Genomic DNA, 26395 nt, shown 5'->3' with positions numbered 1-26395 from the left:
ATATGCGCTCACGAAAGAGGAGCAGAAAAAAAGCTGGGAATATATAGGGAAGAAATTATAACTGCCAATAACACAAACCAAATAATCAAAAAGTGATCGGTTCAACCAAATTAATGCATAATCTTATTAAAAAAACCGAAAAATGCATTTTCTGTTCACATTTACTTAGTTAAAAACTCACAGATCCTCCCCAAATCTCTCTATTTAAAATTAGGCGCTTAGGATGCAGCGTTGCCATTTTCACAATTTACTGAAATTTACTAAAATTTCTTACACACCTGATGGCCCCAAGGCCCCAGATTATGACGTCTGTCTGTCGGAAATTAAATAAAGTTGATATCCCTCTATTTTTTAAGATATAGTTCAGATTTTCTTAACAAAGTGTATTTTTTTACGGTTCCCGCCGACTTTGGGATCGCGTCACGCTTGAACGCCCCGGCCGCCAGTCGACAGACTTGGCTTTTCGTGTGTGTCATACCCCCCTAACCATATTTTAGCTTCTAACCTTTTGGCTTTTGCTAAAGAAAAAACATTTTTTGGTCACCCAGCTCCCAGACTATTAGTAAATGGCTCTGGCTCTGCTTGCTATTTTTTGGCATTTTATTTTATTTAAATTTTTGAAAACCACAACGATTTTCCGAACCTAGATTTTTAAATTAAATGTATTTTATTTTGAAAATACGTCAATTTTTTTCAAAGAACACTGTTTACTTGTTTAGTGTTTACGTTTATTCGTTTAATAACTTGTTGAGGTTTGAGGCCAACCCCCTCTTTGGGGAAAATAGCGCAACGGTACTCGGTCGTCAGAACAGCTGTTTGCCGACTGGCGACTGTTAAGTATCACAATTCACAAGAGCATAAAAATTAAAAAACAAGAAAAATGGCTACACTTTTGCATAGAATTGCCGTTGCCGTGGAGAAATCTTTGCAATCTGGACGGGTACTGTTATTTAATGTTATATATTAATTTATTAGTAATTAATAAGAGATTTTTTATCGATATCTGATAAGATCAATCTCTAGCACAAATTTGGTAAATTTTGCTATCAAGAATTGAAGTTGAGCAGAAACAAATGAAAATAAGAAATAACAATAATTTTTATGTTTCTTCTATATAGATTTTGCGTGCTACTACGGCTTACGCCAAAGCATCATTGGCATTCGAACAAAGGCGGAACTTAAATGTTCACGAATATGTTAGCTACACTCTACTGCAACAAGAGGGTATTACAGTTCCAAAATTTGGTGTAGCAAGGTCCAGAGAAGAGGCCCAGAAGATAGTTGAAGAGCTAGACTGCCTTGATGTGGTTGTGAAAGCCCAAGTATTGACTGGTGGAAGAGGAAAAGGACATTTTAAAGGTGGCCTCAAAGGTGGAGTTAAAACTGTATTTTCGTAAGTTTTCATTTTTCCTACCTTGCGCAATCTTTATATGTTGATTTGTTTTCATTTTTTTATTGAATAACAATTTCAGGGCTGAAGAAGCAGGAGATATAGCTTCAAAAATGATTGGTGATTTGCTGATTACAAAGCAAACTGGTGAAAAGGGCAGAATCTGCAATTCTGTTATGATTACTGAAAGGAAGTATCAACGAAGAGAATATTACTTTACTATTATGCTGGAGCGAGCCTACGGTGTAAGTTTATTTTTCATTTGTTTATTCCAACTATAAACTTATCAATATTTCTGGAACAGGGGCCAGTCCTTATTGCATCCACACATGGTGGCATGAATATTGAAGAAGTAGCTCATGAAAATCCTGAAGCCATTATCACTGAACCTGTTGACATTATTAAAGGTTTTTTTAAACTTGATTAATAATTTTACATACTTTTACATTTTCTTGCTTCTCCTTAGGGCTAACAAAAGAACAAGCACTCTTAGTGGCTGACAAGTTGGGTTTGACTTCAAAGCGCGAAGAAGCCGCTGATATGTTCATTAAATTGTATAACCTATTCATTAAATATGATGCAACCATGATTGAGATTAATCCATTAGCTGAGGATCAGGACGGGAAATGTAAGGATCAGTGTTATGTATTTTAAGTTCTTTTATAACTATCCTTATTATAACCAGTGATGTGCTTGGATGCAAAGATGCGGTTTGATGATAATGCTGATTTCAGACAGTCGAGTGTGTTTTCATATCGAGATTGGACTCAGGAAAACTCACAAGAAGTTGAAGCTGCAAAGTTTAATCTTAATTATATCGCTCTTGATGGTATCTTATGCAGTTATAAGGCAAATACCAGACAGTAAAAAAAAAAATTATTTTTCTCACACAGGTGACATTGCCTGCTTAGTAAACGGTGCAGGACTTGCAATGGCAACTATGGACATAATTAAATTGCACGGAGGAGAGCCAGCCAACTTTCTTGATGTCGGTGGCGGGGCAACTTCAGCGCAAGTTAAAGAAGCCTTTAAAATTATTACGGCTGATCCGAAAGTTCATGCTATTCTGGTCAACATTTTTGGCGGCATCATGCGTTGTGATGTGATCGCAGAAGGAATCATAATCGCCGCAAACGAATTGAACATCAAGACGCCAATTATTTGTCGGCTTCAGGTATTGAAATTTCACTAATTCTTCATTATTGGAAAAAAACTAAACCAAATAATTGTTTTGTTTCAGGGTACAAATGTTGATGAAGCTAAAGTTCTTATTGCTAATTCTGGACTAAAGATCTTGCCCTGTGACAACCTTGATGAAGCAGCTAGGCTAGCAGTCAAACTATCAAGCATTGTTTCATTAGCAAAGGCTGCAAGATTAGATGTCAATTTTGAAATTCCCATTTAATAACCATTGTTTTAAAATGGGATTCTATTATAGGTCTCTAGTAGATTCAATCATCCTATAACCTCATTTCTCCAGTGAAGCAAGAGATCATGTATGTATAACAAGGCACTGATTGTTTAGTACTGATATGGAAGCAGTATGTTAATACAGTTACTGATATCTTCTTATGAAACAAATAATAGATTTGCTTTTGGAACAACATGATACTAAACATCTCAGCATAATTTCTGTTCTCAACTTCACATCTCTTCTATCTTTGTTTGTTCCTATTGTAAATTAAAACTATAAAATACATAGTTCATAGTGCTGTGAAATATTGGTTTAATCGTCATCGCTATATAATTAAAAATATTAAAATTTAATGAAAGACTAATGATTGGGTCATTGGTTCTATTTAGTTTTATGTGGTATGTAGGCCTACCGGTATGCACTGTCTGACCGCAAGAATAGGCTACTAATAAAGTGTCATATTTTTCTGTTTCGTGAAGATAGCCTACTTCCGTTAAGTTATGATAATCATAATCCCGATTATGTAGCAGTCCTGGAAAGTTATATACTATCAGACATTCAGACGAGAGAGGAAACAATTAAATTCGTCTGCTTGGAAAACATGGCGACACTTGAAAAGTCGAACATTTGTCGCCTTTGTTCTGCAGATTTTGACAATGGAATTCATATATTTGAATCAAATAATTCTTCTTCACAACTGGATTTAATTATCAACCGATATTTACCTTTAAAGGTTAGTGAGCACTTCATGTAATTTCATAACTTAAATAGGCTTTTTATTGAGTATGTTGGCGATGCAAAGCGCCATTATTTTGAATCGTCGGACTTCTGTGCTTCATGTTTTGTTTTATTACCCGTTTTATAGTGCTTCATGTTTTGTTTTACCAGTTTTACATACATATATATATTATTTCATTTAAACAACGGTAAAATAGTTTCCTAAAATTGTATACAAATTGTTATTCTCATCATCATTTAAGTACAGTCTCATCTTGAGAAATTTTTGAAATGCATTACAGAAGGAATCAAGTATAATCTGTGATGATATTGATTATCTATTGTAAATTATGTGTGATGTGTGTATGTTAGTGTGTGTATATTTTCAGAATGGTATAAAGAGCATTGCATTACTTAGATCCTTGATGATGGAAAGCTACCCCGGCAGATTTGTCTATCATGCAATCAAGCAGTGAAAGATATTTCAACATTCTTTGATGTGTTGACAGCTGGACAAAGAAGATTGCGGGAACTATGGAAAGAACAGGTACACAAGTCATACAGCCCTGCTTTGATAAAATCCTCATTTTATGACTTCAGGTTGAAGCACTAAAGAAGGAAAAAAAGCAATTGGAAAGAGCTGAGAATTGTACAGATATAAACAGTGATGCAGAACTAATCTTAAATCTTGGTAAAAACCAAATTGATGGAAACGCACCATCTCTAATTTTTCCCACATATATTATTTTGAAAATATGCCTTACAAGCTAATCAACAACATGTCAGTTGATCTACTATGTTAATAATACTATTGCCGTTTGTTACTTTTAAACAGATGACCAACCGCTATTCGATGGCAATCATACAATTAGCTTAGCCATGGAGGGTAGAAAAACACTACGTCGAAAACCAGGACGTCCTCGGAAACCAAAACCAACTGAAGTTGAAGTTGAATTTCTAATTTCGGACAATCTACAAAAGTCCAACGAAGAGCAATCGGCAACAGAAGATATCGTTGATCCCGAGCAGGTGAGCGTACGCAAAAAGGTGGCCTCTATTTTAAAATCAAATGTAGATAAGCTTGAGGCATAGGATTTTAATACGTTTAGTGTAACTGTTTACAACTGGGAGAGTTACAACTATGTTTTTAAATTATCGTTTTAGGCTCTGGAACTGATGTTTAAAGAAGCGGAAGAAAAACGACTTACTTCAGGAGAACTTTCTCGCATGCGCCGTCGCCGACGACTACCACAAAGGTTTTGAATGTTTTTAAGACTTGTCATACATGCAGTATTTAATTCGCAAGTTCCAATATCGAACAGATTTCCAGGTGAAGTACAAGGGAAAGAATTAGAAGCAATCTTAAAAGACGAGGGGGTGATTGAACCAGATGAAGAAATTGAAGAAAATCTTGCAGAAGAAGAAGACGCTGAAATTGAAGCAATTGATCTTCAGTTGAATCGAGAAAACCAAGATGAAATTCAAAGAGAGAGCGACGAAGAAAATGCCATTACTACGATTGCGGTGAGGGACAATTTTTAAGTTTTTACGCCAAGATACGGATCTGTAGTTAATTTACAGTGTATGGATAACAAGAAAGTCTTCTAACATGTGTTTAATTTACAGGAAGGAAGTGAAGGCGAAAGTTCAGTGGCCCGCAGTCATATGCGCAAAAATACGCCGAAACCAAAGATGAAGGGTAAAGTTGGCCGACCCAAGAAGCGACGCTTTATATGTGAATATTGCGGAAAGTCTTTCCTCCATTCTGGGCATTTTGAACACCACATTCGCACTCGACATGAACAATCCCAGTTTGTATGCCTGACGTGTAACGAAACGTACGTTACAAAGGAAGAACTAGTGTTGCACCAGAATGAAGTCAAACATACAGGAGAAGGAATTTCGGAAGTTCAGAACATGGACGAAATTGACGGAGATTTAGATGAGTCTCAGGTTAGATTCCACAACATTTTCAGTTTTAGTGACAGTTAAGTTGTATATCAATCTTGAAATACAAAACAGGGCACAGAATTTAAATGCGCATCATGCGAAGTAGTTTTCCCGCAGCAATCTGCCCTGACGAATCACATAGTGGAACAACACATCACGGAAAACAACAACGTGTGTGATGTATGTGGCAAGACGTTCTCGCACCCGAGCTCGGTCGTCTACCATAAAGAGGTAATTTGTGATCTCTGTTAATTCTCGTACATTACTGCCAAGGTCGCGTTATTTATTCACAGGTGGTTCATAGTAAAAGTGCGTATGTGTGTAAAATTTGCAACAAGGGCTTTAAACATAAGCAGCTTCTGCAACGACATAGTTTGGTGCATTCAGATGATCGGCCTTTTGTATGCGATGTTTGCGGCGCAACATTCAAGACTCGGGCGAATTTATACAATCATAGTAATATTCACAGTGAAGAGAAGCCTTACCAGTGCACATTTTGCGACGCCAAGTTTTCGCATAAAACTTCTTTGATCCTACACACTCGATGGCACACCGGTGAAAAGCCATACGCGTGTAAATTCTGCGACAAGAGCTTTTCCCAGGTATTTGTAAATAAATGCGCAGAAATGTCATCTGTTGTCTAATTCCCTCATTGGTCCAGGGAGGAAATCTTCAAGAGCATATGCGAATTCACACAGGAGAGAAACCCTTTGGCTGTGATGTTTGTTCGAAACGTTTCACAACATCTTCACAGCATCGGTTACACATGAAGGTGAGAATAATTATTTATCATTCTTTTGAATCTGATCTTTATGCCACTATTTTTTTATCGAATGGGTTCAGAGACACACCGGGGAGCGACCGTGGAAATGTGAATACTGCGGGAAAGATTTTCTTCACAAAGATTCCTGGAAGTGTCACCTTCGTCGGCATCGTGGTGAAAAGCCCTTCTCTTGCCCTAACTGCCCTCGGACATTCACCGAACAATGGGCACTTAAAAAACACGTCCGACTTCACACCGGTAAACAATTGATCACAAAAAGTTAAATACTTCTATTTACGCTTTTATTTTGCAGGAGAGAAACCTTACTCATGCGACATTTGCAACAAGGCCTTCTCTGACTTGTCTAATCTACAGAAACACAAAAAGACTCACAAGAATCAGCAGTCATCAATGGATGACGTTACTATCACAACGGCTGCTTCCGCCTCGAACGATGAATCGGAAAATGCACTCTCTGCCCTGACTGATGGACAACACATATTTTACGTGACAACTGATCAAACGCAATTAGTACGATTAATTAGTACGATTAGTTCAGAAGAGAGCGGCTTGATGTCAGATGGCACTATTCAGTATTCATCCATGATGGAAAATGGAGTTGCTATGGTACAACTGGACGAAGAAGAATCACGGCATTTAAATGTCGAATTGCAAACAGATCAGACTGATGATTCTGAAAGCGTCTTGGCCATTGTTGGAGATGATAACACCGACCAAGTGCGTCAAGCTATCGAAATCACTACTGAAGACGGTCGGCGTGTCACTCTGCTCATCCCGGCCAATGGTGATTCATGTGAAATAGCTCCTGACTATTAAATATTACGTCAAAAGTAAACTTGTTCTGCCATTGTCAACAATCCGTATTGGATCAATTAGTTCAATATTGTTAAACTTGAAATCTGACAAGCCAATTTTTGCACGGGATCTTTTGATGCATGAAGTTTAGTGTCATTTGTACTCCCTAACCAATTATGTCAATGACGGACGACATATTCGTAAGTTAAGTATCAAAAATCCTTATTGCGCCTCGAATCCTTTGCTCCAAAATCGATACTTTACTTTTCTTTTTGGCATTTCCAAGAGTGATTGATGCCCAAGTTCCAAAATAAAGTCCACCAGAGCTACTACGCAATATTTCGTCTTTGCAACTTTATTTCGTTGTGGATTCAATCTACTCTTAATTCAACCAACTTTTCCATCGTCAGCCGATCGCCAGAAAACTTTCCTTCGATTTCCCACCTATTGAAATAGGATTCAACGAAAACTTCCAATAAACAAAATAATTCAAGTTTTTTGTTTTTTTATTGTGGGGAGGGAGGGGTCTTACTCGTGCGACATTTCATCGAATAGTAACCAGTATAAAAGCGGTGGCCGTAAAGCGAAATACTTAGTGTAGTCGCAATTTTCCACCTCTACAATGGGATCGTTCTTTAGGATATTGATTTTCCTTTCGTATTTTTTAGGAACAATGTTGGTCAGTTCACGCGTTTCTATTAGCTTGTTAGAGAAAGAAAGGCAGCAATTGCACGGACTGCAGTTGAGAGCTTCTGCCTTTAACGTAATCTACAGCATATTTACCTTTCCAAGGTTTGTTTTCCATGATTAACATCTGTTCAATTCCAGTTTCCGCCGTGTCTCTCTATCGAAAAGAAGCCGTCAGGAAATGTGACGTATTTTGGTATCTGCCACGATATCGTTAGTTGGATCGCGGAACATTTTCATATGCAGTGGGTTTCGTGTTTTCTATTTATATCAAACCCTTCGTCAGCAATTATTATTGTTAAAATTTAAGGTTGATTTTCGTCCCGACAGATAATACGGATATAGTCCGACATGGAATAATTCCTGCGCTCATCAGCCAAATTGTGAAAGGGGCAAGTATTTTCTAATTAAGATAAAACAACAGATATACTATAAGTTTACTTGATAAATAAAATTATTCGTATAGGAAGTGGATATAATACCATACGCATTTGCTCCTACAACGTCGCATTTACTCCAACTCGATTTTACCATCACGCTTCGAGTAGAGGATTACAATTTGTTACAGCAATGGCCAAAAGAAGAGAGTCGGCTTACGGCTTATATTAGACCCTTTTCATTGATGGTAAAAACAAAAGGTTATTTTTCAAACTAGAAAACTCTGTCAAGTTTTAATTTTGTTTTTTCTAGGTTTGGATTTTGTTCCTTATTTCAACCGGAGCGATGATCCTTTGTATGTCTATATTGACTTATTATCACCAACAATGGAGTGAAAATTGGAAGTGGAAAAGTTTCACAGATAACATTGATCTTCATGCAAATTACGTCATTACTGTTATCACGGGCCAAGGTATAGCCTAGCACATTAGAAACGGATTAACCTCCATATTAATTTGATTCCGATCGAATAAAGGCAATCACATTTCTTCAAAAACAAGATTTTCCCTACGCCTTGTGGTAGGTTTGTGGTGTCTGACTATGGTAGCCCTGGTAAACGCTTACACGAGCACTTTGATGTCATATTTGACGGTGCCCAAACTTAAACCGATTGTGAACACATTAGCCGATTTAGCGGCTAGTCTTGATACCCAAGTGACAGTGGATTTCGAATCGGACCCGTCAAGGATATTTTTGGTATAGATTACTACAACACAAAGTTCAATGTATATGATTCCTTATTAATTTTAAGTGAGTTGTTACAGGATGCTTCAGTGGGTCCAAATGTAGTTATTGGCGACTTCCTTCGTAATAATCCGCAGTTTCTTGTCAAAGGAAGTCTAGAGGGATTGAAGAATGTTTTAAACGAAGGGGCTACATATTTCGCGGTAAATCATTTAACTCTCATACTCGTTTTCACCAAGAAACAAAAAATCATGTCGTGTTTTATTCTTATAACTTTTTACTCTTTCTGTTAATTAAGAATCGCGCTGTTGTATATTACTTCATGGCGATGGATATGAAAAGCCACGGCAAATGTCGTTTGACGTCATCAGATCCCATTCCCTACATCCGAACTTACTCATTTGGGTTACCCAAAAATAGCCGACACAATGCCATCATCAATCACGAGTTGGAAACGATTATTTTTCGACCGGAAAAAAAAATTCTTCTACGTACTTTTAAAAAATATTGTTTTGTTTTTTTTTTCCCGCAGTTTGGAGTATTTACTGGAAAGTGGCCTACTTCCTTTCTGGTTAAAGCGGTACACACCCAACATCGATAAATGTTTGGTAGGTAAGACGAAACCACAGAGACGGATGATGCCTTTCACACTGCTGGATCTATCCAGCGCTTTTCTATTTCTGGGCATCGGTGTTGGATTGTCTTTTTTCACGTTCCTTCTAGAAGTGATGACGCAGTTTAAACGAAAGCAACAGAACAAAATTCGCCGTGTATTGGTTGCTCAGCCTTTGTTGTTATAGAACTTGAATTTCAATATTTACAGATTCAAGGTTCTTACAATTAATCGCTAGTCGCAAAAATTTGCTTTCACATTATCGCCATACTTGGTCAACACATTTTTAAATAATCTTTATAATTTCATATGAATGTGGTGCAATAGCTAATCAGATTAAAATTATTTTGCCATTTATCTAAGTCAGCAATAAATATAACGATTACGTCATTGACAAACAGAATATTGAATGACTTTTCATTATGACCCTTACGTGTCGTTATGTAACAATCTAAGTTCTCTGTTTCTATCACTCGTCCATTCTTATAGCTTACGTTGAAAACAAATTGATTTATTGATCAAATTATGTAGATTAACTATAAAAAATTGGACATAGTTATTTATTTCATTAAGCGTTGATATTATCAGGACAAAAAAGGAAAATGAAAGGAAAGTTCCGTCGTATGTATTATCAGCAATATTCCCAGTCTTTGTGATCTGGCGGTCGACAGGCCTCTGGGCATTTAGCGGGATAGAGTTCGCCACCTGCACCACCAATGTAATACTTGCCGTTACGTTTAGTTGGGAATGGGAATACTTTCAGTGGTGACGTCCGTGTCAAATGTTCATTCTGACACTGGTAAGAATCATGGGCCATCTAACAAAAACCGTTCAGATAATATCACGAATACAATGCACAATAATAAATAATAACTAACCACGTCATATTTAGCGGCCGGCCATACGATAGTGTCCAACGAGGCTTGGTCCTGCCAACGGATTTGATCCTGTCCGGCAAGCACCAAAGCTCGCATTAGACCTTCAATCAGATCTCTACGCCGATGAAGTTTGGCTCCCCACATTCCTACACATACAATAACCTATTAATTAACTGTCTAATACTACACAAACAATTCAATTACCGGCCAAAATGATGGAACCGTGCAACGTGTGATCGCGCATAACGTGGAACGTGTAGTTCGACTTGAGCCATTCTTCAACAGCGTCGACTTCCCTCGGCCAAATAATGCTATCGACATCTCGTGAAATGAATACATCGACATTGGGATCGAGCATGACCAAGTAACGGAACATTTTGGGATTCAATCCAGCGAGGAGAGCGGGATCGATGGGCATCGTTTTGTTGCCGATCCGCTCGATCATAAGAGGCACGCTGCACAGGTCGACATTTTGAAACTGACAATAAACGTCGCAGAGCTGATTGTGAGCTTCTTTCTCGGGTCCGCCTCGATCGCGGATGTTGTGATAAATCCGGACAACCCATCCAGGGTAATCTCTGTCGGCCGTCAGCGAAATATTCCTCAACAAAGAGTAGTAACGATTGGCGACGGAAGCGTTGTGAACGTTTCCGTACAACGTGTACGTGATGACTTTCTGATGCCTTCCGCGGATGGAAGATTCCGAACTGCACCACTTGAACGCGTTCGGATCGGGCCGAATCGATACGTTGCCCGTCGCAACTTCTTTGCCGCAGTTGCATAGCGACGAAATGTATTTCGGCGGTCCTTCTTCCGTTTGATTTGTTCCCGGCGATCTCCTTCTGCACTGGCGACTTTGATTTGAATTGGAATTGCTGCTCTGATTCCAGACGACGACGATGGCGACGAAAACCAGAGTCACGAAAGTCAATTGACGAGACTGGCGTGTCGCTAACTGAATCAGTTTGTTTAACGTTATCATTCTTACTAGTGCGTGAGGAGAGAAATTGCATGTACACTTTACGTTATTAGTACTGTGAGTTTACGCATACTCACAACGTTTCAGTAGAGACCAGCATGTTACCACGCCGGATGTTGGCTGCCGAATGAATATTGAAACCGAAATTGAAGACTAGCCAGCGAGGTAAATACCGACGTGGAATTGTGTAGGTATAACAGCTGACAGAAAAAGGTTGAAGAATTTTGAGATCATTCACCTGTGTGAAGGTTGTATATATACGCATCACTTTATCCCTTCAGTCTTATTTGAGGATGTCCGATTGTTCGACACATCACTGAAGCACAACGATGAATTTTAAAAATAGCTTTTTCTAAAAATAAGCTTATAACATAATATATTATAACTTTTCTACAGATAGAATCACCTATCTTTAAGTTTGCAGTTGAGTAGTATAACCAGTAGAACAAAGATACAATTTGTGGATTAATTAATATCATGACAGGAAAACAATTTCATTTAATTAATGGAAAAATGTAAGAACGATCGTATGTGAAGGGCCGTAATTGCAATGGCGGAGCGGGTTAGCGCTGGTCGCCGGAGCGCAGCTTCTGATGATGGGTATATAATCAATATATTCAGCGTTAGTTTTTCTTAAAATAGACTGAAAGGGACAAGTTAACGTGGTTTTATTAATATACCTAAAACAAACATGATACTTCAATTTGAGACTGATTGATTGTGATGTCAGCGGATGTAAACTAATCGAGATCATACGTTCTAGACAATAACAAGCAACATCTGTACCAGCATAATTTTACTTTTCTACAGTTGAATTACTTTTTTATTTGTCCAACTGAATTCGTGTAGGCCCGCATATACTGGATAGGCCTAGAAATATAATACACACAAGTGTTCTGCGACTTTCCGCATAACTTTATTTAGATTATGGTTCAAACAATACTGTTCCCTAATAGTGACATTGTCTAGAAATTCTTTCTAGCTAATTGCAACTATAATCCTTGCCATGGAAAAACATAAGACAAATTCATCCTTCTTGTTTGGTTTTTTCAAGTTCATCTGCTTCCATTTCAAGAGAATTTCTTGCTACACCATATACTTTTTCCCATAATAAAAATGTTGAATGACCAAACAGCAGATGCCTTGATGAGAATATTTGCCGTGAGTTTTTAAAGCAGTCAAATGCTAAATTCCGTTTACCGTGTGTTGCATGGCTAGAAATGCTGACAGATGTTACACATACATGGTACGAGTCAGCTGCCGTCTTTCTTCCCTGGGAAAATGTTCTGATACCTCTTTGTTTGTGAGAAAAGCGACCGTAATTACAAAAGTGAGTAATAATATAGCTCATCTTGCGTCATCTTGTCAATCAAACTCGCCGAAAACACGTAACCAACTCGCGGGACTATAAATAATGCATGGATTTTTTAAAAATTTTATTTCCGGTGACTTTTCCAAAGCCGAATGAGGAATCGAGTCGACAACCTTTCGACATGGACGTTATTTGCGGATGTACTTATATGTTAATCGATGTTAATTCATTGTAGATTATTATTTAAGTTCCCTTTCTAAATGTTTGCCAGATTTTTTTAACGCTACCGGATGTTACATATACTCGACTCATTCAGATTTTCTTTCAAATTTTTTTATTGAAATATGCGCTCTTATTATTGCAATCTAGTTCCGTGTTGCCCATCGCCTTCCACCCAAAATATACAGAAAATCTATACTTAGAAAAAATAACCGAAACTAACCTAGGATTTTCAGCAAGTTACTGGATAAGTTCCACAAATTTAGAAGCGCAACCCAGCGGACGAGTTGCAACAGGAAGCGAAATTATTCAGTGCCGTACGGCCTTGTTTATCGATTTCCGCATGTTCCCGATGGGTCGGAAAAGGCGGTGTTAAAATAGGAATGGTCAGGAATGCTCGTTTTAGTTCCTGCGTTGTGATAGCTATCGTACCAGCCATCTGTTGGAACTTGGAAGAGCAAGGGCAATAAAAAAAAAACGAAAAATTCGTTAAACCTGTGCATCATTTGCCTGTAGGCATAAAATAGGAACGTTTATCAAGTTTAAGTTGTGTGTTATTATGCGTTTTCATTTTTTGACTTATTCAATGAGAACATTTTAATAATGTAATTGACTTAAGTTGAATTAACAATGTATCCAGTCCTGGTGGTCAGGAGGACGACAGGCAACTGGGCAAACGGCTGGATACATTTCGTGACCGGCACCTCCGACGTAATAACTTCCGTTTCGTCGGGTGGGAAAGGGAAAAACCTTAAGTACACTAGTTTTGACGATGTACGGATTCTCACAGTGATAACTGTCAAAATTCAAGTCAAATAAAATAAAATAAAATGCGAAATTTATATGTCAAAATACCTGTCATGAGCCATCTGTTCCACAAACAACCACAACAGAAAGAAATTATAGTTGCAATTATTAGCATTATTAACTTAAAAAAAGTTATTTTACCACGTCATATTTTGCTACAGGCCACAGGATGCGATCCAGCGAAGCTTGATCTTGATGGAAAACCTTATTCTGCCCAGAAAGGACCAAAGCTCTTGCCAATCCTTCGATCAGATCCCTTCTTTCATGGAGCTTTATTCCAAACATTCCTATAAAAGTAATTGTTCAAAGAGATAAGCAGAACAATAGCTCAATATTTAATTGTATTATCTATATAGTACCTGCCAATATGATGGAGCCATGGCCCGAGTGATCTCTCATCAAATGGAACGTATAATTGGACGGGAGCCATTGTCTGACGGCATCGACCTCTCTGGGAAAGATGAGGCTATCGACGTCACGAGAAATGAACACATCGACATTGGGATCGAGCATGACCAAAAAACGGTACATTTTTGGATTGAGTCCACGGACGAGAGCGGGATCGATCGGCGTTGTGCTATTGCCAATGCGGTCGGCCAGCGCCGGAACGTCGCACAAGTCGACGTTCGGATATCGGCAGTAAATGTTGCACAACTGCCGGTAACCTTCGCTGTTCGGCTCGTCCACGAGATTATGATAAATTCGAATAACGTATTCCGGATATTGTTTGGCCACTGTCAGGGATATGTTCCTCAAATTGGAGTAGTAGCGTCTGAAAACGGAAGCGTTGTGAGCATTTCCGAATAGAGCGTAGGTCACGATACGTTGATGACGACCTCGCATGGATGACTCTGTTCCGCACCACTGGAAAGCGTTCGGATCGGCCGTTTCGTTAGTTGACGTTGGAATTTTCTTCCCGCAACTACACAGAGGGGAAACGAAAGCGTTTGCTGTCTCCTCCGCGTCTTCGGCGGCACATTCTCCTAATTCATTTTCCCCATTCGAGGCGTTTTTCGCGATAAATCCGAATGAAGCCATCGCCAGAAAAATGAGCGTAAACTGGGTGTTTTGTCGGTTGAATATTTGCTGCAGGGCTTGAGGGAACATTTTATAGACCTTGATTGAGCTGTGAGACGTTCAAATTTCACTTCCAGCTCTTCTGGTGTCTAAACCAGGACTGGACATCTACCAACAACCTGTGGCTGAGGACCGGCTGCTGATTCAAAAAGTGTAATTTCGTTTTCGTTTTCTTGTTCCGTTAAATTTGCTTTACATTTTTATTTGAATATTATTGCCCTTAATAAAAGAACAAAAACGTGTGACTTAAAGTATGGAATCCATACGTATATACAGTAGATCAATAAACTATGCGTTAATATTCGAAAAAATAGGCATCGTGATTGATACTCACGTTTTTGTATCAACGTGGAGTTGCCTCCACGTTTGCTCTTTAATTTATATTGGAAAACAGAGAAACCTTTTTTGCTTTCGTTTAACGATGTTCGCACAAAAAGGTTTCCCGCAACTATAGTTGTTTCAAGAAAAACTTTGTATAACAATTTAAGGCTTCGTGATTTAGAGGCAACATTTCAGACATGCATTCATTTGACATTTGGCCATTTAACATTGACTTATAAGCCACCTGCCGTGAACCATCTGTTTCGTATACGGAACAAAAGAATTCGAGATAAATCTTGTTCTATGAATAAAGTTATGTAAAAAAAATTTTAATTTTTTTTGGGGGGGTGGGATGTCGTTTTGTTATAGGAGTGGGGGTTATTGACGTTGCTTTACTTGATTAGAGCAGAATCAGCTTCGTACTGGAATTATTAACATATACAATTTGCTATTGGCATAAAAAGCCCTCACTATATTCGGTTCGTCATTGATATTAATCAATGCAGATTATGCATATGTGTTCTCGATACTAATGATGTTTTCAAATTGTAAGAGATGTGTTTGAGATGTGATTCGGGCAACGCCAGGAATCGTAAGCGTTGCAAAAATTTCCAACTAGACGCAAGCAACGAGCGTGACGTCATTTTGCTCCAATAATTTCCTCGCGTCGATAATTCTGTGCTGCATTACTTAACATGCAGCATCCGGATGCGCATGCAGTCTCTTTTGACACTGGAATTTCCTTCTCGCAATTACGTAGAGATAAAACGTGGTATATGTTTCCTCTCCTCCAGCGGCACATTCCAACAATAAAACAAAACCACTATAGAAGAATTTATAAGAAAAAGATATGGCAAGTGAAAGGCATGTGAACGTGCCGTTTAACGTTGTGTCGTTCCAGCCATGAATTCATTCGTTACACGAAATTCTGTACTCCCGGTATAGCATCCACGTAATTTCCCCCATGGGGATTCTGTCACAGACAACACTTTCGCACTCACAATCTAATTGCGCTGACTGAGAAATTACAGAGCACTCAGCAGCTACTCGGTTATTAGTTTTGAGATTTTAATCAAGACACTACCAATGACATAATTACTGCTTTCAATTTTCATGCGTAATGACCTCTAGTTCTCCTAATTTGACTTGTTAAGCTCTAGTTATTTTCTAAAGAATTTTTAAATCTTTCTTTATTCAGATTTTTATTCTTATGGATCGGCGAAAGTAAAAAAAAAATATTATTCCTTGTTCTCATATTATTCATAAGTTTATTTACATTGCAAATCGTGAACGGTCGTACACAGTCTTGGCTAAACTAGGCTAAAATAGTTTTACTTATACATTCCGTCAAATAAAAATAAGTAAGTAAAACGAAAATTTCTCGACAGCAATGCATGTAGGCCTTTTTTCTATTCTCTCTAACATCTCTATTATACGCGTGTTAACATTGATGTCTCTCAGCAGTTGGTGATTCCCATTCGACGAGTTGTTCCCTTAGATTTCCGGTGAAGTGCATTGATTTGTTGAGTGCTTCGCCCTTTGGCGATCACGGTGGTCCAAAACTTTTAGTCCACAGCGTGGAGAAAGACAAGAATCAGGAGGAACTTTGGGAAACGTTCTCTCTATAGTCTATAATCCTAGCTCGTCTACACTCGTTAACTTTCGCTTTAATTTATGTCGTGCGTATATGAATTGTTTTTCCAATCCTATTGATCCATTGATCCTATTTCAACTGAAATTACAAATAAAAGCCGTTGGACGGAATAGATGAGATGCTATTTATACTTGTCGTATTGATTATGCCTTTCTTGATTTATAGATCGCCACCTTGGTACTACCTTCCAACTTCAGGGACATACTGCGTCGTTCAGTTCCTAATGATTTTTACTTATCATATAAAGACAGAAGTCGATGATCCAGTCGCGTGCCCGGACGACGTTTACGGTTATTTATGGTCTTACGGAGCAGCGAGTCATAGCGGCGATACTCTGTGAGACTCCACCCATTGTCGACGTAACTTTCGTGCGTGACGTGCGGTACCAAAAGCGATCAGGTTTCACTTTGACACTGTATGGTTTTATTTCACCTTTGTTTGGGGAAGGATTTCAAACGGAAGTCGTCGTTGGGGGCTGAGAGAAAAAGATCCCGTATGATAAAAAAAAAAAAAAAAGATTCTTTCAATTCTCAACCGAAGGATAATTCAAAACATATGCCAAGAAAACTGGGTTCGGTTCCCCTTTGGCCCAGCCGGAACTCGTTAATCCTACCGCCGTGTCAGTTCCACAAAAATCCCCTACAGCACCCGGCCTCTAGTCCTAAAATATCAATCCCCCCTTTTTTTTTGAGCCCACGCGCTTAGTTTATTGTGACTTTTATCGTAAAATTATGTGCATCTTTCATTATGCATAAGATCTTAATTAATTTTGGTGTCACTTTCATTTAATTTAAAGTTAATTTTAAAATCGATCTGAAATGGAAGGTATTAGATTACTGGAAGTAGGAAATGAGAATTTGTTGTTGTTAAAAGCGTCGTGCATTCGAATGCTGGATCGATAACGGAGAACGCTTGGGGTAAACTACTAAAGGCAAGGGTGTGCCTGAAACAAGACACTCTTGTCCCTTTTTTGGGTGTATAATTCTAATGGAACAAAAAAGTACTCTAAAAAGAAGGGAGATGAAAGACACAGCGGAAAAGGAAACGGCGAATTGAGTGAATGAGACAATAAAAGCTTTGCTGAAGGAAATGCTATCGTAGTAGAGAAAGTCAGAAGCGGGTTTTGAGGCTGTGTCGGCTGTGTGCCCGCTCATAGAATTTCTTGGTATTAGTCTAACTCCAAATTCAACGCAGTACGGATTGGACTGACAGTTAATGCCCGAGGATATTGCCAGAATTTGAAAGTTTATGCTAGTCAATGAGAACAAGGTGAGTCACATTGTGTTGTGCAATAGGATATAAATCTCACTTGTATTTCACGTCACGTTTTGATCACTGACTGGACGATCGGTGCTGCGATTATTAATCAATCTTTGCCTAGCCGCTTTTACACAGTGTATATAAGGCTAGACAGTCGCGCCCAGAAATACCCGGTTGCTAGTGCTCTATCGTGTGTGGAGAGGGACGAGAAAAAATCTATTTCTAGCACGCCTCTTCTTCCCGTGCAGTAAACGATACGGCATTTGACTAGTCGAGCTTGAACTTCTGACCAGACTGATGTTGTGTGTGTGCATGTGAAAGGGATATTTTCAATCACTCGTCAGTTTTCAACAACCAACATTCCAAAGATGCAGGAAACCAGCCAAGATCAAGGTAGTTTCTCTCATTTAATGCTGTCAATTTTACCTCATAGAATTATTTTTTATTTCTCTAGATCAGATTATTATGACACCGGGGAAGAGGACAGCCAATTCTACCACTATTGTGGTGGAAAGGCGTCCCATAGCTATCAAAGACCAGCAAGAAAATCTTCATGTCGCAGGTGGGGCTCACAAAGGGATTGTTATTAACAAAAACACTGTGGCCGTTGAAGATGATCCAACACCGGCACAACTTTCATTGGAGTTTTGTGTGTACTTGATCAGTGCTGCCACAAACATGCACACCAAGGAAAGTCGACAACTCAGATTTTGGTTCAAGGAAGTGGTCTCTGAAAGTGATCAACCAAAGGTGGCTCAAGAATTCTTCAAACAATTGGTTGCCCCATTCGAATTTCCCAGGGACTATGTTGGATTCATCAAGAAAATCATGAAACTGATGCAACAAGATTATCCTACTTTACGAAAGATTGAAGTAGAACTGAAGCAGCTTGGACAGTCCAGTCAGCCACCACCTGATGCAGGTTTGCAAATTTGTGTTTTTTTTTTAATTTTTTACTTTTACTCAAAAGATGATAAAACAAATAAGGATATACAATTAAATTGACTTCTACAGCCAAACAGGGAACTATACTTTTATCTGTGGGAATAAAGGGGAAGCCTAAAAAGGTTAAAGGTTAGATTCTCTTGCTGATCAGCTCTGCACATTTCTGATTTGAGTATGCTGCATACATAGGCTGGATAGATCGATATAATTCACTACACAAATTTTGAAAAATATGCCCCACACATTTACCTGTATATAATCAGCGGGTCCCTTTACTCGTATAATCAAGCCCACTAATGTTGCGTGCGCGTGTGTGCCGTGTTTCACCAATCGCTAATAACCTGTAGCTTAATACTAATAATGATTAATGGCAACCGCAGTAGAAAAACCACCCACGAATCGAATGAAATAATAATTCTAAATTCATCATTTTGCACAGGTATGATGGATCAAGACGTGAGTCTTACCGAAATTGAAGTCACATCTTCGCGTTTATTGGAAATGATCGAGTCTGCCTATCCCAGTCCTCTGTCTGTGTCTGAAATGGCCAAGTATGTTTCATTCATTATCGTAAAAATTCCTTGGCTAGCGTGTTGATGTACACCCTTTTTTCTTTTAGACAAACGCACAGCGAAAAAAGTAAAGTATTTTTACTCCTATCGGAACTTCAAGCAAGTGGCATGGTGAAAACCGTGAATGGCAACGAATCATTCACCCGCGTAGTGCAAAACGAAAATAAAGTTAAAGTGGTTAAGCAAATGCCGAAAATCGTCAAGGCCAAGCAGCCCACTATCGCCATTATTACTTCTCAGTATTGCGAGAAACTTGCGGTTGACGCCATGATGGATGACCAAGAAACTTTTGTTCGCTACACGACCGTCGGTGCGTATTTATTTAATATTCCATTGGTAACGTCATACCTATTCGTGGTGCCTAACCTATTTCGTGTCTTTGTCAGGTGAATCAAATATCTACACGTTGGGTAACATCGGCCAGCACAGAGTAAGATCAATTGGAGATAGTCATGCTCATGTGATCATAAAACTGATTCGATTGCTCTGGACTTTTATTTGTAGGTGGTCTGTACAAAACTTCCCACCGTTGGCCACACACGAGAAGCCCTGATTGCTTCCGGAAGCACAACAACCCGACTTCTGGGGACGTTCCAGGCAGTTGAATTCGTAATTCTCGTGGGATTAGGCGGAGGAGTTCCTCATTACACGGACCATGCACGCCACGTTCGCCTTGGTGACGTTGTCGTTTCTTCGCCCATCCCACCAAACAAGTGATTGCCCAGTTTATTTAATCAATGAAATAGCAGTACTCATCGTTTGTCATCTTAAAACTCTCTAGAGATATATATACGTATTGTGAACTGGAACCAGTTAAAGAAGGGCAGACGCAAAGCACTCCAGTTTATGAAACGAAATCCTGGGCCCCGCCAACGCTCCTCCTACAAGAAATCAGCAGCCGCTTGAAAACACAAGTATAAATTAATATTGCAAATGGTTGCAGCAGAAATAATAATAAGTCAACATTACGCAATCTATCCAGGGCGAGGAAAATCCTAGTCAGGCAGTTTGGAATGATTACCTCACAGACGGAATAAGTAAACTGTCGAAAGATGGCGTTAACTTTGCTCGTCCTTCAGAAGACACTGATAAATTATACATGTCTCTTGGAGGATCTGACGTCATTGAGGTCACGCATCCCACTGGCTCTTCTGAAAATGGGTAAGCGTGTTTATTTTAAACAGCACTAATCTCATTTTTTATAATCGGTGAATTTACTTTCCTTTGTAGGCGCCAGACAGGCAAGCCAGTAATTCACCTAGGACCGATAGCTGCTGGCCGTCAAGTGAGCAAGGACGATCAACTTCGACAGGATTTTGCCACCCGCTTTGGAATATTGGCGTTCGACATGGAATACGATGCAGTCATTGAAAGCGTTTACGGCAATCGAAAAGATTCTTATTTGATTGTGCGTGGCATAGCCGACTACAAAGATGGCTCAAGGAAAAAGGAATGGCAACCTTATGCATCACTAGCAGCAGCTGCTTTCACAAAAGCTGTCATTTGTTCAATGACCCTTTCCAATGACGACTAAGTTACATTGTTTGGCCCTACTCAATTTGCCAAAATTCTATTGCCATTCAGTTGTTCTCTGAAATTTGGTGTCTCTATCTCTTCAAATCATTTGATCTGTTTATTTGTTAAGATCTGACATTCACAACCATACTTTTTAGCCGTTTTTAAATCGAGTCATCCAGCTGCTGCATTTTCCTTTGCTATTCCCAAATAACGTCCTAGTCCATACAACTATATTAGACTAATAGCCAGAACATAATATATTTGCATCACGCAAGCTAATTATTTTTAGCTATATAATATCTAGCTACAAATTGACGAATCATCATTCATTTTTAAATGCAAACATATTATATCCAAAATACAAATTAATGGTAGCTTTTAGGTGGAATTTATGATACGGCCTTTTTTTTCAAAATCGAATTCTGTGTAAGAACAGTATTATTACAATACAATTGCTTCAAGTCTTTCTAAATGTATCAAATTCTTTGTTTTCCCGGCTTCCCGCCCATCATAAGATTCAATCTGTGATATATGTATTCAATCTGTATCTAAACCGCTAGATGGCTCAGCAAACTGTAAACATGACATCAGTCTGAAGTACTGAAGTCTCGTGGTTCTTCTGAAACAGCAGCAGCGGTATGGTCTTACAGTAAAAGAAGTGGATTAAATAAGATTGAAACATTGAGAACGCAACATTGCGTACGTGACGATGGCAAAGATCACAGAATTTGACGTGGACGACCCTCGCTATCGAATCACCCCTTCCCAGCAAATGCTGTGTTCTTGTCTTGGTGCCCTTACAACATCAACACTTGGTAACAACAAAAGTCATTCTATAACTACGCTTTTTCGTGTGATAGTCACATTTTCCCCTTTCATTCAAATTTTAGTCACGCCGCTGGATGTCGTCAAAATCCGTCTCCAGGCTCAACAGAAACCAATGCTACCAAATCGCTGTTTCATTTATTGTAATGGCTTGATGGATCACTGTATAATATGTGTGAATGGTCAAGGCAAACAATTGAATGCTTCAATTGCAAAAGAACAGTGGTACAGGAGGCCAGGGCAATTTACAGGAACATTGGTATAATATGTCAAGTGTTTGATTTTAAGATTTAGCTGTTATATAACTAATATGTACTTTAACTACAGGATGCATTTGTAAAGATAGTTAAAGTTGAAGGAATTTCATCTTTGTGGAGTGGTCTCTCACCAACCCTTGTTCTTGCATTACCTGCCACTATGGTGTATTTCACCATGTATGAGCAGTTAAGATGTTTTATTAAAGATAGGCAGGATGTAGAAGGAAGCTTCTTCCACCAGCAACCTGTATGGCTGACATCATTGGTTGCTGGTGGAGTTGGAAGAACATTGGCAGTCACTATGGTCAGTCCATTGGAATTGATTCGAACCAAAATGCAGTCCCAAAAGCTCAGCTATCAAGGTACAGCTCAGAGCTCAAGGAATATTCAGTGTTACATAACATTATTTCATTAATAGAGGTGGGTGTTGCGGTTCGTGAATTGGTTAAAAATCGAGGTTTCTTCGGCTTATGGCAGGGGCTATCCCCATCATTATTAAGAGATGTGCCATTTTCCGGTAAATTTTAATCCTAAAATTTGACACAAAACTTCCTAACAACTCTTTTGTCCCTAGCTATATATTGGTCGTTTTACGAAACGTATAAAAAATTCCTGCCCTCGCCTGATATAACAATTTCGCAGAGCTTCGTCGGAGGAGCGTTGGCTGGAATGGTGAAATTCAACAAAAATACATGGTCATTAAACTTCACACTAATCAACTTTTTTGTCAAATATGCAGCTCGCTGCCGTTGTCACCCTCCCTTTCGACGTGGTAAAAACTTTGAGGCAGCTAGAGTTCGGAGAAAGTATACGCTCAGGTAAAAATGCGGATGGATAATTTAAAACACAGGTTATTTTATAGTATTTATTGCTGATATTTTCCATTCCACTTTTCACAGATGAGCCACCGAGAAAGGTCAGCACAACTAAAGAAATCATTCAAAGGATCTACCAGCAACGAGGAGTTGGGGGACTTTTTGCGGGACTAGTACCGCGAATAGCCAAAATAGGTTCGATTTCTTAATTGATACAAATTTCTAATGCACTTTTCTTTGCAAGGTTCAAAGGTTATCATCTTTTCTTGCCTTTTTGCAGCACCGGCCTGTGCAGTCATGATTTCATCGTACGAGTATGGGAAACATTATTTCAGTCGTTACAACAAAAAGATGCTCGAAAATACGTGAAACGACTTGCACGTCCGACAGAGAATCTAGTTTGTTGACATTTTTTTAGTGATGACTTGAGATAAAATAAAATGGAATGTTTTAATAAAGGCGTTCCATTCCACCTTTTCTTTATCTTAACGATTAGAGATCATATTATTATTATTATTTTTAAAATAGGGCTTATTTACTGTCAAAAATGTAAAGTCAAAACACCGGCGACATCTGAAAGATTAGCGCTTCTTTCCGAAATTTGAGATCACGAGCGAAACGTCTTTTTCTGTTTTGAGGACGGAAACTTTGGCCGTGTTAAGTCTCATCTGATGCTCGAGCACGACACGGTCCAACTGCTCCAACTCGGCCTGAAGTTTTTCAACGACGCTGTCAATCGATCTATTGAGCAGAAGAGAATTAGTTGCTAACGAGTCCGCACCGGTTGCCGAAGAAGTCTGCTAGTTACGTTTTTTCTCTTTGATATTCTTCCTCCAGCAGATCGGCTTCTCGCTTCCAAAATTGCCATTCCTGATGCACCGTCTCCATATCTTCGTGAATGAGCGGGATCAACTGGCCCAGCGGCAATGCGGCTTGCGCCATTTCTTGGATGAGACTCTTCAGATGCTGCACTTGGGCTGAAGAGCTGTCATGCTCCCTATTGCCAGACTCCTTTCATTCATTGCAACATAAGATATTGAAAGATAATTATATTTAAAATCAAAATCTATTTTGATTTCTCCGTACCATATCCGATAGGGGATCCCACTCTCTTTGGGCAGATAAAATTTGTTCGACTAGTTTACCCTGTTCACCGCCCATGAATTCATCAGCGCCAGCTTGAGAGAGATCGGCCGTGGCTTGATCAAACACAGCTGCCTGGACTATTCTATCTTCTTCGTCGTCTGACATGGGATTGCCTTCAATAATCACTCGAGGCACTTGGCCAGTCATAGGTCTGGAATGAACCGAAAACTTGTGACGCAACTGTCATGGCGCAATAGAGGAAGGAAGCCCTCCAAATATACCTGCTGTCCTGTTGAATGACTGAAAGTCTATCTCTTGAGGTCCTCGAAGGCGGACGCCGAGAACTTTTCGGCCGACTTCCGCTGGCCGGTCGCTTGAGTGGCAAGTTGGGACTTAAACTTCGATTAGGAATCGGCTTTTCGAACGCATTCAGGATGTTAGTTTGAGGTGGTGACAGCTGTGCGATCCTGCTGGAGATCATTTCTAATAGAGAAAATCAATAATGCACGGAAAATGTTTAAATACTGAATTAACTTTTATGCTCTTCATCATACCAGGCGGCTCCTGCGTTTCTGCCAAATCGTCGATCCCTATTGATTAAATATAAGTTGATAAAAAAATATATCAAAATTAATTACTATGCATGGACCTTCATCTTGTAGATCTCGAGCAGCCAAAGATTTTAAAGGTCGGATCTTTTTCAGTTAAAACAAGAAAACAAAAGAGTTAAGAAAGTAATTTAAATAATTATTTTAGTAGCATATCATTACGGTTGATGTATCCATAGGCTGTTCGATTGTAATCCCGCTGTCTATAGAAGGGAAATCTGGAGACACATGTAAGGATTTGTCATCGAAACCATCGGTCGGGATAATTATTGATGAATCTTTAACGGGTTCTTCGTCAACATTGTTGGAATAGTCCGGAGGATCAACGTTCGTCACATCATCGGCAATGGTTTCTTCGACAATATTTTTCTGATTTTGTTGCTGGGATCTTTCTAATGATCTACTGCTACGGGGAGTTGCTGTAGCGTCTTTCACGTTCCGGGAGCTGCTGTTGTTCATTTTGACTGAAACACTAGAAGTTGGCTTGGTTGATGATGTTTTGCTTGAGTTGTCTGGCTTCCTATTGCTACTGCTGGCACCAGGATCTTTTTTAGCTTCCTCAGTTTTACTATTGTTAGTCGTTGTTTTGTTAGGCAAGGCAGGCTTTGATGAAGAAGTAGAAAATTGACTTGGTTTGTTACTGCTGACTCCTGATTTGGCTACATCTTTGGTTTTATTCGTGTTGGGTGCTTGTCTGTTGATGGCATCTGATTTGGCTGTAGATCTTGATACATTGTTTTCTTTCGAAGTAGTGCCAGGTGGAACACTTTTCTTCAAAACTGTTATTGGAATTAATTACATTTTTAATAACATTATATTTAGAATTCTTTGAATCTCTATATACCCTTTTTCTCAGGTTTGGCTGACAAGGTGTTGTTCTTTTGTTGGGAATTACTATTTTGCTTATTATTTTCAAGCATCAGAGCCAAGGCTTGAAGTAAATCATTTGTTTTTCCAGCTTCAATGCCAGCGACAATCTTGGATGGCTTCACATTCAAATTCTGTCCAAGTTCAGATGCTGAAATAGGCAGTTAAATTTCAGTGAATATTAAAGAACCAGATTTGATTATTTTTAGACATCAATCTTACATATGTGGGAGATAAACTTTTGCAGGAACGCTATTTTGTCTTCTTTTTCCTTGATGTTCTCAGAAAGTAGTTCCTGTTTAGTGAAAACATTCTCCAGTATGCCATACTGACTGATGACCTGATATACACAATAAAATGGGAAAAAGGTTGACATCATCACACCCCAAAAATCAATAAGTCAAAACATGAAATAACACTTTGAAAAGCACTTGGAAGTTGGGACTCACGGCCGTGATAATGTCGTGAATAAACCGGAAAGGTGGACGTTTCAGGAGTTTATCCGTCAGCTGAGGTCGCTGAATGTACTTTCCCAGCTTTTGTTGAGTGCGTTGGATCACCGAGGGATCTATCTCTTCAACCATATTTACTCGCTGCTGCTGCTGCTGGCGGTTCAGGTGATGGAGAAACACTGACACTGAGGACGCGAGAGGAGCGAATAATCCAGATCAAGGCTGTGTTTTGTTTGGTACTTTTCCTGCAAAGAGATTCGCAGTTTCTATCGAAACACACGTCACACACGATATAATATATTCTGGGATGAATAAGTAATCTGTGTCCGTCTGACGAGCCAAGGTATGTGTGTGACGCTCGATTGGTCACCATGACGACCAGAAATCCAATTGTCAAATAAAATTCAGGCCGCGGCCCAGTGTGTGCAATGTTGTCGTCTAATTCTAGAAACAACCAACTCCTTTTTGATT

The 26395-nt window shown here is 39.1% G+C and overlaps 8 protein-coding genes and 1 long non-coding RNA gene across 11 annotated transcripts; 6 read left to right on the top strand and 3 right to left on the bottom strand.

Annotated features, from left to right (window-relative positions):
- Positions 1-778: 778 nt before the first annotated feature.
- Positions 779-3109, top strand: LOC124321007 (succinate--CoA ligase [ADP-forming] subunit beta, mitochondrial-like). Its single transcript, XM_046783921.1, has 8 exons — positions 779-940; positions 1119-1393; positions 1473-1635; positions 1695-1797; positions 1857-2018; positions 2076-2219; positions 2284-2564; positions 2631-3109. The coding sequence occupies exons 1-8, from the start codon at positions 881-883 to the stop codon at positions 2793-2795; spliced, it is 1353 nt and encodes a 450-aa protein (XP_046639877.1). The 5' UTR covers positions 779-880; the 3' UTR covers positions 2796-3109.
- Positions 3110-3239: 130 nt separating this feature from the next.
- Positions 3240-7543, top strand: LOC124321006 (zinc finger protein 3 homolog). The gene is made up of 12 exons (XM_046783919.1): positions 3240-3537; positions 3940-4068; positions 4122-4212; positions 4357-4550; positions 4686-4777; positions 4844-5045; positions 5148-5474; positions 5544-5702; positions 5765-6073; positions 6133-6243; positions 6315-6492; positions 6548-7543. The coding sequence occupies exons 1-12, from the start codon at positions 3406-3408 to the stop codon at positions 7069-7071; spliced, it is 2448 nt and encodes an 815-aa protein (XP_046639875.1). The 5' UTR covers positions 3240-3405; the 3' UTR covers positions 7072-7543.
- A 130-nt stretch (positions 7544-7673) lies between these two features.
- LOC124312718 lies at positions 7674-8135 on the top strand. Its single transcript, XR_006910633.1, has 3 exons — positions 7674-7813; positions 7879-7982; positions 8048-8135. It is a non-coding gene; the product is annotated as an uncharacterized LOC124312718 (long non-coding RNA).
- Positions 8136-8209: 74 nt separating this feature from the next.
- On the top strand, positions 8210-9885 carry LOC124321077. The gene is made up of 6 exons (XM_046783985.1): positions 8210-8362; positions 8428-8587; positions 8651-8871; positions 8940-9062; positions 9158-9306; positions 9392-9885. The coding sequence occupies exons 1-6, from the start codon at positions 8360-8362 to the stop codon at positions 9657-9659; spliced, it is 924 nt and encodes a 307-aa protein (XP_046639941.1). The 5' UTR covers positions 8210-8359; the 3' UTR covers positions 9660-9885.
- A 136-nt stretch (positions 9886-10021) lies between these two features.
- LOC124321076 lies at positions 10022-11444 on the bottom strand. The gene is made up of 3 exons (XM_046783984.1): positions 10555-11444; positions 10351-10496; positions 10022-10289 (listed from the first exon to the last, which is right to left on the bottom strand). Exons 1-3 carry the CDS (start codon positions 11330-11332, stop codon positions 10104-10106), a joined length of 1110 nt encoding a protein of 369 aa, XP_046639940.1. The 5' UTR covers positions 11333-11444; the 3' UTR covers positions 10022-10103.
- A 1870-nt stretch (positions 11445-13314) lies between these two features.
- Positions 13315-14829, bottom strand: LOC124321263. Its single transcript, XM_046784179.1, has 4 exons — positions 14027-14829; positions 13809-13954; positions 13716-13729; positions 13315-13656 (listed from the first exon to the last, which is right to left on the bottom strand). Exons 1-4 carry the CDS (start codon positions 14772-14774, stop codon positions 13485-13487), a joined length of 1080 nt encoding a protein of 359 aa, XP_046640135.1. The 5' UTR covers positions 14775-14829; the 3' UTR covers positions 13315-13484.
- A 3061-nt stretch (positions 14830-17890) lies between these two features.
- LOC124326127 lies at positions 17891-21480 on the top strand. Of its 3 annotated transcripts, XM_046784793.1 has the most exons (11): positions 17891-17988; positions 18101-18372; positions 18434-18901; positions 18994-19053; positions 19364-19475; positions 19544-19806; positions 19883-19926; positions 20001-20209; positions 20278-20410; positions 20479-20657; positions 20727-21480. In XM_046784793.1, the coding sequence occupies exons 2-11, from the start codon at positions 18348-18350 to the stop codon at positions 21028-21030; spliced, it is 1797 nt and encodes a 598-aa protein (XP_046640749.1). In that variant the 5' UTR covers positions 17891-17988; positions 18101-18347; the 3' UTR covers positions 21031-21480. The 3 variants fall into 3 exon arrangements, with proteins under 3 accessions (XP_046640749.1, XP_046640741.1, XP_046640758.1); XM_046784785.1 differs by having other exon boundaries at positions 17894-18372; XM_046784802.1 differs by lacking the exon at positions 18994-19053 and having other exon boundaries at positions 17894-18372.
- A 112-nt stretch (positions 21481-21592) lies between these two features.
- LOC124345115 (solute carrier family 25 member 40-like) lies at positions 21593-23383 on the top strand. The gene is made up of 8 exons (XM_046798280.1): positions 21593-21829; positions 21905-22098; positions 22167-22458; positions 22515-22613; positions 22671-22768; positions 22836-22914; positions 22996-23106; positions 23192-23383. The coding sequence occupies exons 1-8, from the start codon at positions 21724-21726 to the stop codon at positions 23278-23280; spliced, it is 1068 nt and encodes a 355-aa protein (XP_046654236.1). The 5' UTR covers positions 21593-21723; the 3' UTR covers positions 23281-23383.
- Positions 22948-26314, bottom strand: LOC124344960 (TRAF3-interacting protein 1-like). The gene is made up of 10 exons (XM_046798265.1): positions 25922-26314; positions 25695-25812; positions 25450-25623; positions 24768-25384; positions 24647-24692; positions 24552-24587; positions 24279-24480; positions 23998-24208; positions 23720-23922; positions 22948-23652 (listed from the first exon to the last, which is right to left on the bottom strand). Exons 1-10 carry the CDS (start codon positions 26054-26056, stop codon positions 23493-23495), a joined length of 1902 nt encoding a protein of 633 aa, XP_046654221.1. The 5' UTR covers positions 26057-26314; the 3' UTR covers positions 22948-23492.
- Positions 26315-26395: the final 81 nt, after the last annotated feature.

Source organism: Daphnia pulicaria, chromosome 1 (assembly GCF_021234035.1).
Source record: "Daphnia pulicaria isolate SC F1-1A chromosome 1, SC_F0-13Bv2, whole genome shotgun sequence".
Lineage (NCBI taxonomy): Eukaryota > Metazoa > Arthropoda > Branchiopoda > Diplostraca > Daphniidae > Daphnia > Daphnia pulicaria.
This window is presented reverse-complemented; position numbering and strand designations above follow the sequence as displayed.

Excerpts from the sequence above, each read along its gene's own strand:
- LOC124321007 (XM_046783921.1), top strand. The coding sequence starts at position 881 with ATGGCTACACTTTTGCATAGAATTGCCGTTGCCGTGGAGAAATCTTTG. Across the intron at positions 941-1,118 it reads AATCTTTGCAATCTGGACGG|ATTTTGCGTGCTACTACGGC; the intron begins GTACTGTTATTT and ends TCTTCTATATAG. Across the intron at positions 2,019-2,075 it reads TGAGGATCAGGACGGGAAAT|TGATGTGCTTGGATGCAAAG; the intron begins GTAAGGATCAGT and ends TATTATAACCAG.
- LOC124345115 (XM_046798280.1), top strand. The coding sequence starts at position 21,724 with ATGGCAAAGATCACAGAATTTGACGTGGACGACCCTCGCTATCGAATC. Across the intron at positions 22,099-22,166 it reads GGCAATTTACAGGAACATTG|GATGCATTTGTAAAGATAGT; the intron begins GTATAATATGTC and ends CTTTAACTACAG. Across the intron at positions 22,915-22,995 it reads CGGAGAAAGTATACGCTCAG|ATGAGCCACCGAGAAAGGTC; the intron begins GTAAAAATGCGG and ends CACTTTTCACAG.
- LOC124321076 (XM_046783984.1), bottom strand. The coding sequence starts at position 11,332 with ATGATAACGTTAAACAAACTGATTCAGTTAGCGACACGCCAGTCTCGT. Across the intron at positions 10,497-10,554 it reads CGGTTCCATCATTTTGGCCG|GAATGTGGGGAGCCAAACTT; the intron begins GTAATTGAATTG and ends TTGTATGTGTAG. Across the intron at positions 10,290-10,350 it reads CGGCCGCTAAATATGACGTG|ATGGCCCATGATTCTTACCA; the intron begins GTTAGTTATTAT and ends GGTTTTTGTTAG.
- LOC124326127 (XM_046784793.1), top strand. The coding sequence starts at position 18,348 with ATGCAGGAAACCAGCCAAGATCAAG. Across the intron at positions 18,902-18,993 it reads TCAGCCACCACCTGATGCAG|CCAAACAGGGAACTATACTT; the intron begins GTTTGCAAATTT and ends TGACTTCTACAG. Across the intron at positions 19,476-19,543 it reads TCTGTGTCTGAAATGGCCAA|ACAAACGCACAGCGAAAAAA; the intron begins GTATGTTTCATT and ends TTTTTCTTTTAG.
- LOC124321077 (XM_046783985.1), top strand. Across the intron at positions 8,872-8,939 it reads ACCCGTCAAGGATATTTTTG|GATGCTTCAGTGGGTCCAAA; the intron begins GTATAGATTACT and ends GAGTTGTTACAG. Across the intron at positions 9,307-9,391 it reads AATGCCATCATCAATCACGA|TTTGGAGTATTTACTGGAAA; the intron begins GTTGGAAACGAT and ends TTTTTCCCGCAG.
- LOC124321263 (XM_046784179.1), bottom strand. The coding sequence starts at position 14,774 with ATGTTCCCTCAAGCCCTGCAGCAAATATTCAACCGACAAAACACCCAG. Across the intron at positions 13,955-14,026 it reads TGGCTCCATCATATTGGCAG|GAATGTTTGGAATAAAGCTC; the intron begins GTACTATATAGA and ends TTACTTTTATAG.
- LOC124344960 (XM_046798265.1), bottom strand. The coding sequence starts at position 26,056 with ATGGTTGAAGAGATAGATCCCTCGGTGATCCAACGCACTCAACAAAAG. Across the intron at positions 24,209-24,278 it reads GTCATTCAACAGGACAGCAG|ACCTATGACTGGCCAAGTGC; the intron begins GTATATTTGGAG and ends GGTTCATTCCAG. Across the intron at positions 23,653-23,719 it reads GAATATCAAAGAGAAAAAAC|ATCGATTGACAGCGTCGTTG; the intron begins GTAACTAGCAGA and ends TCTGCTCAATAG.
- LOC124321006 (XM_046783919.1), top strand. The coding sequence starts at position 3,406 with ATGGCGACACTTGAAAAGTCGAACATTTGTCGCCTTTGTTCTGCAGAT. Across the intron at positions 3,538-3,939 it reads ACCGATATTTACCTTTAAAG|ATCCTTGATGATGGAAAGCT; the intron begins GTTAGTGAGCAC and ends TGCATTACTTAG. Across the intron at positions 6,493-6,547 it reads ACACGTCCGACTTCACACCG|GAGAGAAACCTTACTCATGC; the intron begins GTAAACAATTGA and ends TTTATTTTGCAG.